The sequence below is a fragment of the Lolium rigidum genome, chromosome 1 (genome assembly GCF_022539505.1).
Source record: "Lolium rigidum isolate FL_2022 chromosome 1, APGP_CSIRO_Lrig_0.1, whole genome shotgun sequence".
Taxonomy (NCBI): Eukaryota; Viridiplantae; Streptophyta; class Magnoliopsida; order Poales; family Poaceae; genus Lolium; species Lolium rigidum.
Genome location: NC_061508.1, coordinates 79,382,792 through 79,395,241, shown reverse-complemented (window position 1 = coordinate 79,395,241; position 12,450 = coordinate 79,382,792). Strand labels below are relative to the sequence as shown.

The 12,450-nt window shown below is 50.1% G+C and overlaps 1 protein-coding gene across 1 annotated transcript in view; it reads right to left on the bottom strand.

Annotated features, from left to right (window-relative positions):
* The window catches only part of LOC124648035 (trigger factor-like protein TIG, Chloroplastic), a 5,893-nt gene extending 4,265 nt beyond the window's left edge, over positions 1 to 1,628 (bottom strand). Inside the window, exon 1 of the mRNA XM_047187868.1 lies at positions 1,584 to 1,628. Within this exon, the coding sequence (XP_047043824.1) occupies positions 1,584 to 1,628 (45 nt within the window). The remainder of the gene's footprint in view (positions 1 to 1,583) is intronic.
* Between the last annotated feature and the right edge of the window lie 10,822 nt (positions 1,629 to 12,450).

The window sequence follows — 12,450 nt, the reverse complement described above, 5'->3', positions numbered from 1 at the left end:
CCACGATCGGCGCCTGTCGAGGGTGCTCCTCGGCAATGCCCTCCGATAGGGGCTTAGGGTTGATGGAATCCCGCAAGCCGACACGAGACATCGGTTCACGTACAAGCGGGGAGAGCAATTTACCCAGGTTCGGGGCCCTCGATGAGGTAAAACCCTTACGTCCTGCCTGTCCGTTCTTGATTATGATGATAATGGGTTACAATGGGGTGCCGAATAGTTCGGCTGAGATCTCGTCGAGATGGCTAATCGCTAGGGAGACCTAGCTCTAAGCTTTTGTTGGCTAAATTCGCTAAGATTGATTGTGTCCCCCGACAGCCCCTCTCCTGGCCTTTATATAGGAGGCCAGGTCTCAAGAGGCTTAGTCGAGTACGACTAGGTTTACAGTAGATCTATCTCTAGACTTTCCTTGTTCGGTTTCTTCCGCGTCTTGTACTCCAAGGTATCTTCCTTTGCACCGTCCTAGCGGCCCATCTCGCCACCGAGTGTCTTCATGGGCCTCCAACTAGGAAATACAGGGTAGGGCAACATTGGTTACCCGTAGGGTAATGCCCACGTCAGTAGCCCCCGAGTGTCTAGCTGAAAGTAGTTCGGGTAGAGACTAAAGCATGCCTCCTCCCAAGGTTCTTCTCCCTGATTGTTCTTGAATATGCATCATCTTCTTCTGTCGGGTGCGCGTCAGCGCTCCCGATGAGAGTAGCCCCCGAGTCTAGGTACGGATGCTTGCAATCCGTGCGTAGACTCAAGTTGTACCACTCGAACATTTTTCTCTGTCGAAGTTTGTCTGCAGGTCTTCGTAGGTCATCCGATATATTTTCCTCATGCAAGGGATGATAAGTAACGTGCCCAACTTTTGTTGGTTAACTGCCGATGGCAAAACAACGTTATCTTACACAGAATCAAGTCCCCGGGCATGATCCCGGAGTGCAAAAAAGTTCTGTCGGGTGCGCGTCAGCGCTCCCGATGGGAGTAGCCCCCGAGTCTGGGCACGGGTGCTTGTAACCGAGCGCAGACTCGAGTCGAACAATTGTCCCTTTCTTCAAGTCTCCTTTTTATCGGGTGCGCGTCAGCACTCCCGATGGGAGTAGCCCCCGAGTCTAAATGCGGATGCTTCATAGTCTGTGCTGAGACTTAAATCTTTCATCCGATAAATTTTCATTTTTCATCGAGTGATGGCAACAATCTATGTGACGTCACTGTTGACGTGCGGCTGCGGTGGTTTGATTGACAAGACTTGACCTGACGGGCCCACCCTAGTCCTGCGCGGGCAGCTTGTAGGATTTGACCAGTGCACGCACGGCGACCGAGGCGTCCCCTCAATTTCCGCACAACGTGGGAATAATGGGCCGCCGGTTCCGTTCTCCATCCAAGTGCCACATGTACAACCAGATCCGCTCCACCTCCCACGATACCTGTGGAGTTATGGCCACGATCTCGCATAAATTTGTTGCAGCATAAATAGAGGGCCTCCATTTTTTACCTCTCACGCTTTTCACTGCTCATCTTCTTCGCCCAAACCTTCTTGCTTCCTCTGCTTCTTCGTCTCAAGCCTCGCACACCATGGGCAAGAGAAAGAGCGCCAGTACCTCGGACTCGGCTAAGGTCATCCACGATTGGAGCGCCTCCGCCATTTCCAACCGCGACATCAACAGGCTGCGCGCCCTCGGCTTCATCTCTGCATCTGAAGCTGATATTCGTCTTCCAGGTGCGGTTTCTCGCCCAAAGCCCCCGAAGGGTTTCACTGTTATGTTCGTTGCCTTTCTCTTCCGGCCCACGAATTCCTTCGCTCCCTTATTTTCTTTTATGGGATCCAGCTCTGGCAGCTGACCCCAAACTCCATCCTCCATCTCTCTATCTTTATCACTCTTTGCGAGGCCTTCCTCAGCATTGACCCTCACTGGGGTCTTTGGAGGAAGATCTTCTACGTGAAGCGCCACAACGGCAGCAATGGCCCCCCCGTCGTAGGTGGCGTTGGTTTTGTTGTTAGGAAGGAGGTCAACTACTTTGACTATCCAATGAAGGAGTCCGTCCAGGGCTGGCGCAACAAGTGGTTTTATCTACGCGACCCCATAGTGCCCGGGCGGCGCTCAAATCTTCCTCATTTTGATGATGTCCTGGTGGCTCAGAAGAAAAAGTCCTAGCGAAACGCCCTTTCTCCCGAAGAAAGGGCGATAGCCGACAGACTGTTTGAGCGGGTCATCGTCTTGAAGAACGCGGGAGGGTTGACGATGTGCGGCACTGAAGTAGTTTCAGTGTTCCTACAACATCGAGTGCAACCGCTGATGTCTCGACCCCACCAGTTATGGCTATACACCGGCAAGACCGACAATTCGAGGATCAGCTCTGCCGACCTGTCGGCAGATGAGCTTTGGGACGAGGTTCGTCGGCTGACGTGCCTCAGCATGAAGGACAACATCATCCTGACATCGGCTTGTCCTCCTTACGACTTTGACCATCTTCCGACCGAGGTAATCCCCTGTCTTTTTCCGCTTGCTGTTATTACTTCTTTTTCTGTTGTGTCTTACGAGTTTCTTTTCTTCGACAGGCTCCCACCGTTGCTCAATGTTATCCTCCCACACCCGAGAGCGGTGTGGTACTAGAGGATGATGATGATGATTCTGAGGGAACCGAGGATGCTCAGCATGCCCTTGAGGACAGCGATGTCCAAGAGGAGGAAGCTGCCGAAGATGATGCCTTCCTCAGGAGCAGACGTCGTAAGCAGATACGCGACGATTTTATCACAACGGCTGAATCAAGTCCTAGCGGAGGAGATAATGATGCCGATGAAGCTGCTTCGCCTCCTCCTGTTAAGAAGAGTTCAACAAGTTTCTTCGCAGGCGAAGATGATCTGGACCTGTGAGCATCTATACTCTTTTCTTGATTTATTTCCTGTCATTCTGCATGCTAACCGTGCACTGTTCTTAAGTAGCTCTGATGACGATGATGTTCCTCTCGCGAAGAGGGCCAAGTTAGCCTCTGAGAGAGCAGCAACGGCTAAGGAGTCGAATCCTTCTCCCGCCAAGTCGACACCTCCCTCGCGAACGGGTGTGGAGAAGATTCCAGTATCGAAAGTCATTCCTCCTGGCGATGCTCCCACTCCGTCGGCTGGCCGCGATCATGTAAGTATTTAATCTATCTTGCTTTGCCGAGTTTCTGTCAATTGATTCCTCTTGATTTCTCTGGTTGCATCCGATTTACGTTACAGTCGATGCCGTGGCGGATTTCGCTGAGCAATTCACCCTCCTCGAGGCCGAAAACTCCCAACTTCGGAAGGCCGTCAAATCTTCGGCTGACCAGGTGCTTGAGGCCAACAGGCTTACTACCGACGCCAAGAATGAGAACGCCTCGCTGAAGGAGGAAGTGAAGAGGCTGAAGCGGTAGATGAAGGATGAACAAGATGCCAGGCGTGCAGCGGCGGCTGCAGTCGACAAGAAGGAAGGCGTCCTCCGCGAATCCATCAAGGATTTATTAGGTAAAACCCATGGTATTCCGCTTCTTTCTTGGTGTTTTTTTTTCATTGATTACTGACATGTCTTTCTTTCAGAGGCCGCCGACATAACTGTCAGCCGATGTCATCAGCTTCGGGAGGACTCTACAGCCGATGCCTTGTCACTTGCCGCTGAGTCTAATGTCCAGGTCCTTGGACTTATGCAAAAGGCCAAAGGAGCGTTGTCGAGGCTCTACTCGATGATTTTCCCGAAGATGAAGCAGGACAAGACTCTCGACGAGATGGCGGATGCTTTCCTTGTTGATCCTTCCGAGCCCGTGGAGGTATTGAAACGCCGTAGCCGCTTGGTTGGGGCGGTTCTTACTTTTCAATTGCTTATGGGCCATGGGATGGGGTCAGAACTGGAGAAGTTTTCTAAGGTATTGCCTGTTGATGATGACAACCATCTGGTCGACCTTGAGCCTTTCAAAAGGTCGGAAATAACTTGTGCCAACCAACTTCTGAAGCTAGTGGATGAAGCACAAGCCAAGCCTGTTCCTGAGTCTGCCCATGGTTCATCGTCACCAAACCCTTGAACTGTTATTTGTCTTGTTGTAAATAAGATCATCCGTAACTTGACGTAGTTCAATTAAAATTCGGCTCTGTTGCCAATTCGAACATCCTTTTGTCTGTACAATGTATGCTAAGCGCTCCCGATGGGAGTTTTTATGCCAATGCTAGTCTCGAACCGGGAACCGTATCGCAGATTCCTTCATCTTCTTCCCGTGCCGAGCTTTTTCCAAACCCTTCGAGTGACGATGAATCAAGCCTTATTCGCCGCTTACGTGACCAAGTGTCTTGTCTAAATAAAGACATTACTTCTCTTCGCGCGACGACAGCCTTGGTGAAGAAAAAGGGAGAGATAGCGACTGCTATCGAATAGTATGCTCTCGATGGTCTTCATATTGCTACCGAAAGTTTGGGCTGTAAGTATTAGCTCATCTTCTGAATTCTGGCATAGCTTAAATGTTCTTTTTAATTGACATTCGCCCCTTTTCCAGTTGTAGCTTCAGATGCAACTGAGGAGAACAAGAAGATCCACGAAGAGGTCGAGGCGATGACCGACGTTGCGCACCCAACGCACGGTTTGTGGCTGCACCGTCTGAAGGCCGTTGTCATGGCGAAGTTTAAGTACCGGGTGGAGAAGGCGCATTACTACTTCAATAAGTACCATGCTCATCTCACGATGGTTTGGAACACCTTATTCCCTCTGGACCAAGCACCCGAAACCTTATCTCGGCCCGTTCACTCGATTCAAGTCTCCCGAGAGGATTCGACAGCTTGGTGCGAAAGGAACTTCTCGGCCGGTGCCGAGCTTGCCTTTGCTTCGATATTGGCGTGCCATCCGTCTTTAGACTTGAAAGCCGTGGCAAACACTGAGAGGAATTTAGGCCAGTACTATGATGTTGCTAGAGGTCCTGCTTATACCATCGTTTATCGGATGGAGTCATGCCTCGAAAAGGAGCTGAAGGCCCACTGGGACCGGGGAGCCCGATTATGAATGTAATAACCTTATACCTGCATAAGATTGCTTTGTATGAGTTTGTTGCGTGCGTTGCACGCTATGTTAGTTTGATTTTATTGTCAAGGGCGGCTGAGTGATCAGTTCAGCCTGCTCTCTCGACGACTTCGTTGAATTATGCAATGTTATTGCGAAGCCTGTATGTAAGTTTTTGTAGGAGCGAGACCCATCGACTTAGCCGAGGGAATTAGACGCTTGGCTTCGTCACGCGGTACACCGGTTTGAGCCTTGTTTTGTGATAATGTAACCATCGACTGCAGCACTCGTGTATTTTTCCGAGGCTTGGATTGGTTGTTTTCTTTTACGCATCATTAACCTTAGCTCCCGTTGAGAGTATTTAATTAATGACACTGTGTAAGTGTTTTTTTTAGGCCAACGCTCCCGATGGGAGTAAGAGCCAATGGTAGGGCCCCATACGGTATGTTCGGATGATAAGGCCTGGGGCAAGAAAAAAGGTAGAAAACCTGATTAGAACTTTTATTCATAATGCAAAAGCGACCTTAAGGGTTGTAGAATAATTAGAGACAATCGTATCCTATGTATAAAACCGTCGTAGGTGTGCGATGTTCCATGGATTTTCAACATCTTTTCCCCGAGGCCGGGTTCTTGAGTCGATAGGCTCCTCCCGGTATCACTTCGGTGACGATGTATGGTCCTTCCCATGGAGATTCAAGTTTCAAGGATCTCTCCCGCTTCAACCGAAGTACCATATCCCCGACCCTAAAGCTTCGACTGCGTATTCATCGGCTGTGATAATTTCTCAACGCCTGCTGGTATACCGTCGTTCTTGCCAAGGCAATGTCTCGTGCTTCGTCGAGGAGGTCTACAGCGTCCTGTAGTGCAATATTGGAAGAGGATTCCGTGTATGCTGTTACTCGAGGTGCTTCAAACCGAACATCGGCTGGCAGGACCGCCTCGGCTCCATGCACCAAGAAGAACGGGTGTACTCGTGTCGACCGTTAGGTGTAGTACGCAAACTCCGAGTACGGATGGTAACTCTTCGACCCGTGCTCCAGCTCGCACTCGATAAGGCGTTTATTGAGGCCATCCACTACGAGACCGTTGATTCTTTCCACCTGGCCATTGGTCTGTGGATGGGCCACTGATGCAAACTTCAGTTTGATTCCTCCGTCGTTGCAAAATTTCCGAAACTCTTTGGAGTCAAAGTTGGTTCCGTTGTCTGTTATGATACTGTGATGCATTCCGAATCGACAGGTTATTCCTTTGAAGAATTGGACCGTTGTTTTAGCTTTTTGATTCCGTACAGGTACTGCCTCGACCCACTTGGTGAACTTATCGACTGCGACCAGTAAGTACGTGTGTCCTCCAGGTGATGACCTTGGCAATGGTCCAACTTGGTTGAGTCCCCATTGAGCGAAGGGCCATGCTAGTGGTATCGTCATCAAATCTGTCCCGGGGCGTGTGGTTTTGGCGAAAACCGTTGACAGGGGTCGCATTTCATGACCAGGTATCGAGCATCCGACGCCGCTGTTGGCCAGTAAAATCCCGCCCTGAAGGCCTTCGCCACGAGGGCCCTACTTCCTGCGTGATGTCCACAGGTTCCTTCATGTATCTCTCGCAACAGTGCTTTTCCATCGTCAATGGCGATGCATCTTTGGAAAATACCGGAAATGCTGCGCTTGTAGAGTTCACTGTTTACTATGGTGAAGGCTTTCGACCGCCTAACGATTTGTCTCGCTTCTACCGGATCCTCTGGTAACTCCTGTCTCGCTAGATACGCTAAGAACGGCTTGGTCCATAGTGGCTCGAGGAGGTGGGCTTGTTCGGCAGGAGGAGTTAGAGATTCTTCGGCAGCTTGCTGCGAACTCGCCTCCAATTCATTAGCCGACGGTTTTGGAGGTGCCGACGTCTTTTCTTTTATTGATCGCTGAGTGATCACCTCGTAAAACACTCCGTCCGGGATAGGGGAGCACATGGACCCGATGTTTGCCAAAGTGTCGGCTTCCTCATTGCTAGCTCCGCCGATGTGTTTGAGCTCGCATCCTTCGAATTTAGCTTCCATATTCGATACAGCTGCCGATAGGCGATCATGTTGTCGTCGATCGCGTCGCACAGGTTCATCGACTGCTGTACCACTAAGTTTGAATCTCCATAGATCTCTAGACGAGTTGCCCCGCACGCCTTGGCCATCTTCATCCCATGCAGTAGCGCTTCGTATTCTGCTTCGTTGTTCGTCGGCAGAGAGAAGTTCATACGTAGTATATACTTCATCTTATCTCCCTGTGGTGATATCAGCACCACTCCCGCTCCTCCGCACTCGTGCTCCGTTTTGACCCATCGAAGTACATTACCCATGACCCCGACATGTCGGGTGTCGCTCGGCGTCTGTGATTGGATCCAATCTACCACGAAATCTGGGAGGATTTGGGATTTTACTGCTGTTCGATTGACGTAGGTTATGTCGTGTGGTGCTAACTCGATGGCCCATTGGGACACTCGACCTGTGGCCTCCGGGTTAGTCATTATGCTTTTCAGTGGTGCTTCGCTCACGACGATAATCGGGTGCTCTGTGAAGTAATGCCGTAACTTGCGGGCTGACCTCCATACTGCGTATGCCAGCTTCTGATGATGGGGATATCTTTGTCTTGCGGGTGTGAGTACTTCACTGAGGTAGTAAACGGGCCTCTGTACGCCGTGAACTCTCCCCGTTTCTTCTCTTTCGACGACCAGGACGCTGCTAAAGACTTGGGCCGTTGCGGCTATGTACATGAGCAATGTTTCCTTCTCGCGGGGGGTTACAAGGACCGGAGATGTCGACAAGATTTCCTTCAGCCTTGTCGAAGGATTCCTGCGCCTCCTTTGTCCACTCGAACTTTTCTGATTTTTTCATCAAATTGTAGAAGGGCAAAGCTTTTTCGCCCAGCTTGGCGATGAATCTGCTGAGCGCTGCTAGTCGTCCTGCCAGTTGCTGCACTTGGTGCAGATTCTTTGGCGGCTCCATATCGAGTATAGCTTTGATCTTCGTGGGGTTGGCTTCGATCCCCCTGGCAGAGATGAAGTACCCGAGTACTTGTCCTCCTGGTACTCCAAAGAAGCATTTTTTGGGGTTCAACTTGATTTTATACTTGTCTAAGTTGTCGAAAGTTTCCCGCAAATCATCGACGAGAGTAGCAGCGTGCTTCATTTTCACCACGATATCGTCGATGTAGACTTCGATGTTCCTCCCGATCTGCTCTCCAAGGCAAGCCTGCATGCAACGTTGATAAGTCGCTCCTGCGTTTTTCAACCCGAAGGTCATGACGTTGTAACAAAAAACGCCGTGTGGGGTGATGAACGCGGTTAGCTCCTGGTCTTCTTTCTTCAGCTTGATCTGATTGTATCCGGAGTACGCATCAAGGAAGGATAGGCGATCACATCCGGCTATGGAGTCGACTATCTGATCGATGCGGGGCAGCGGGAAGTGGTCCTTCGGACAGTGTTTGTTGAGGCCGGTGTAATCGATACACATACGCAGAGCGGTGGTGTCCTTTTTGGGCACCATGACAGGGTTGGCCACCCACTCGGATTCTTTGAGCTCTCGAATGAATCCTGCTTTACGGAGTCGATTGACTTCCTCGCCAATTGCTCTTCTCTTGGGTTCGGAAAATCGGCGCATTGACTGCTGCACTGGTTTGGCCGTCGGATCAACATTAAGGGCGTGCTCAGCGAGTTCCCTGGGGATACCTGGCATGTCGAATGGTTCCCATGCAAATATCTCCCAGCTCTCACGGAGGAACTCGATAAGCGCGCCTTCCTATGCGACCGTAAGGTCAGCCGACGTATTGACCGTTTTCTTCGGATCTGTGGGATGCACCTACAGCTTCTTGGCTTCCTTTGTAGCATTGAATTCATCGGATCTTACGTTTCGGTTGTCGGCTGGTGGTTGCGTGTGATCTGTAGCAGCGTCAATGGCGTTGAGTTCTTCCTTGGCACCGAACTTCGAAGCGATCTTACGGAACTCCCTGTCGCAGGTGTCTGATCGAGCAAAGCTCCCATGAACGGTTATTGGGGTCCCGTTGTTGCCTGGCATCTTCAGCTTTAGGTATGCATAGTGAGGCACGGCCATGAATTTGGCAAACGCGGGCCTGCCGAGGATGGCGTGATATTGAGACTCCCAGTCGACTACTTCGAACTCGATCTTCTCCTTCCTTGGCGTGATATTGAGACTCCCAGTCGACTACTTCGAACTCGATCTTCTCCTTCCTGAAATTGCTGGGCGTACCAAAGACTACATCCAACGATGTCTTACCAAGAGAATAAGCGGGTCGAGTCGGTATGATGCCGTGGAACCCTGTGTCAGACTCTCTTAGCATGTCGACTGTTAGACCCATTGCTCTCATGGTGTTGGCGAATAATAGGTTCAAGCCACTTCCTCCATCCATGAATACTTTGCTCATATTGTACCCCCAATCCGCGCCTCAAGGACAAGCGGCCGCATGACCTGTCTAGGGACGGCTTTCGGGTGGTCCGTCCCGTCGAAGGAGATGCTTTGCTCCGACCAGTCGATGAATTCGGGTGTGTCAACCATAGCTACTTCTGCATACTTCACTTCTCGTGAGAACTTCTTGATTTCCCTTTTTGAAAAGCTGGTTTTATGGATCATGTTGACCTGTCCGCGTGGCTCTGGGAATACTTCGGCTGGTACATACTCGTCTTTTTTCCATTGGTTCGTATGGTTCTGGTACATACGGTTCTGGCGGATGGCCGTAGGACTTTGCTCTCTTCTCCATCATGTGAACTCTTGATATAGCTTCGGCTCTAAGATCATAACAGAACTGCCGAATTTCTAGGAAGTGTCGACAGTTCCTTAACAAATGACTGGACTTCTCCCGACCATCCTTTGGATCAATGTAGGAGTGGAGGTAACATGGTGCCTCAAGTTGCTCCGTAGCCGAAAAGTACGGAGAACGGGTGCGGCCCCTGATTGATGATGTGTTGTGGCATCCTTGCTCGAACTGTCGAAGATGAACTGCTGTTCTGCCTTCCTCCTCACGGTGTGAGCCCTTTCGTTTTTTCCTCTGTCCTGTTATGTTGTCGAAACTTCCTCGATTGCTCTCTTGTATGCCCCTGGGCAGAACTTTTAGGGCTGCTGTTTGAGGAAAGTCTTCCGAAGCCGCGACCTTCGGGTCAGATGCGCTGTCCGTAGGGAGGCGAAGAAAACCTCCAGAGTCGACGATGAAGCGGACACCGCCGAAAGTAGCGTCCATATTGCGGGACGATCTCGCATGGGTTGGGTGAAATATTTCGCGGTGCGGCGCGAACTCGAAGGTCCCGCAGCGGGTCGAGTCTCTTGGCTCTGCTGGTGTCGGTGATTCGAGCAAGAGCGCCGCGGACGTGACTGGTACTGCCGATGACCTGCCTTGTGCCGACAGGGTTCCCACAGACGGCGCCAATTGTCGAGGGTGCTCCTCGGCAATGCCCTCCGATAGGGGCTTAGGGTTGATGGAATCCTGCAGGCGACACGAGACATCGGTTCACGGACAAGCGGGGAGAGCGATTTACCCGTGTTCGGGGCCCTCGATGAGGTAAAACCCTTACGTCTTGCCTGTCTGTTCTTGATTATGATGATAATGGGTTACAATGGGGTGCCGAATAGTTCGGCTGAGATCTCGTCGAGATGGCTAATCGCTAGGGAGACCTAGCTCTAAACTTTTGTTGGCTAAATTCGCTAAGATTGATTGTGTCCCTCGACAGCCCCTCTCCTGGCCTTTATATAGGAGGCCAGGTCTCAAGAGGCTTAGTCGAGTACGACTAGGTTTACAGTAGATCTATCTCTAGACTTTCCTTGTTCAGTTTCTTCCGCGTCTTGTACTCCAAGGTATCTTCCTTTGCACCGTCCTAGCGGCCCATCTCGCCGCCGAGTGTCTTCATGGGCCTCCAACTAGGAAATACAGGGTAGGGAAACATTGGTTACCCGTAGGGTAATGCCCACGTCAGGCGCGGAGGGAGCCGCCCCTTGAGGAGGTGGTACATTGCCGCATTAGAGAGGAGGACGAGGACATTCGCCGTTACATGCATGTGTTGGACAGCATGTATTCCAACACATGGGCGGTTATGCAGGGATCTCACATGAGCTATGATCCTGTGACTGTTCCGTATCTTTGGGTGTTCACCGCCCGCGGCTCAACACCCGGACGATGTTGAGAGGTTCATGCATGGGAGTCTTGTAGTGATGTATTAGAGTTAAATAAAAAATGGACCTGAGCTATATATGTAACTGCAATCTCTGTTTTGAGCACTACATTATCCTTAATTAATGGCTATATATGTAACTCCAATTTCTATTTTGTGCATTATCCTTAACTAATATCTATGTATGTGATTATATGATGGTTCCTATAACTTGCAAGTCGTTGAAGAAACTATGGACGCTCACAGAGACGAAGTACAAGAAGAGTTGATGGAGAACCTCATAGCCGGTGGAGATGCCGATGTCACTGCAACGTATCTGAATGACTCCGGTGAGGGAGGAGGATCTTGACCGAAGAGAAGATGATGGCTCCGGTGAGGTAGAAGATAATGGCTCCGGTGAAGGAGAAGATGACAGTTTTGGAACCTTAGTTATTTCAAAGTCTACCGAGGTATATAAATTAAGCCGCTGCTGACTAGATGGATTAACTGATTTGTATATATGACAATGAATTCTTTCTGTTTTAGCCCTCCGAATCGAGCCAATCTTCTGTAAAGCCAAAGCGAGACCCGACCAAAAAGTTGAGCGATGGTGTTAGGTTCGACATCATCGAAATCGCTCATGATGGCCAACCGACTGCTCCCTTGAAGTCGACAAGATTATTTGTAAGTCAATGCGGAGTTGTTGTTAGGGATTGCATCCCGATCACCGTTCGAAAATGGCACAAGACAAATGCTAAAGAGGTTGAAGAAGGTACTTATGTCGATGATATAGCCAAAAACAACCTTTGGCGTGAACTCATGGCACATTTCACTCTACCTCCAGAGGAGAATCCCGATATCCAAAAAGTTAGAGGAGACAATTCAAGAACCACAAGAAAAGATTTTTTTGTGACTATGTCAAGAAAAACAAGACTTCGGACTTCCGTGGTGCGCATGACAAGATAAAAGATCACTGGCCTGAATTCATGAAAGTCAAGCTTTCAGATGAAGCTACGAAAGGTCGGGAACAAATAAGGCAAATGCTTCGTTGAAGACATATCACCATATTACGGATCCAGGTGGCTACCATGCTAACAGGGCCAAGTGGGAGGCACTTGAGCCAGAACTGATCAACAAAGGGATCAATATAGAGACAACAGATTGGGACGAATGGGCGAAGGAGTGGTCTATGGGGTTGGGGGAAAGTTGGACCCAGAAACAGGGAAGTGTATTATGGAAAAAGAACATCTCAAAAAACCTGCTGAAGACCTTGTAGCTGCACATAAGGGCGTGTGGGAGGGGAGGTTCCATCCCGAAAGAGAGAACGACGAGC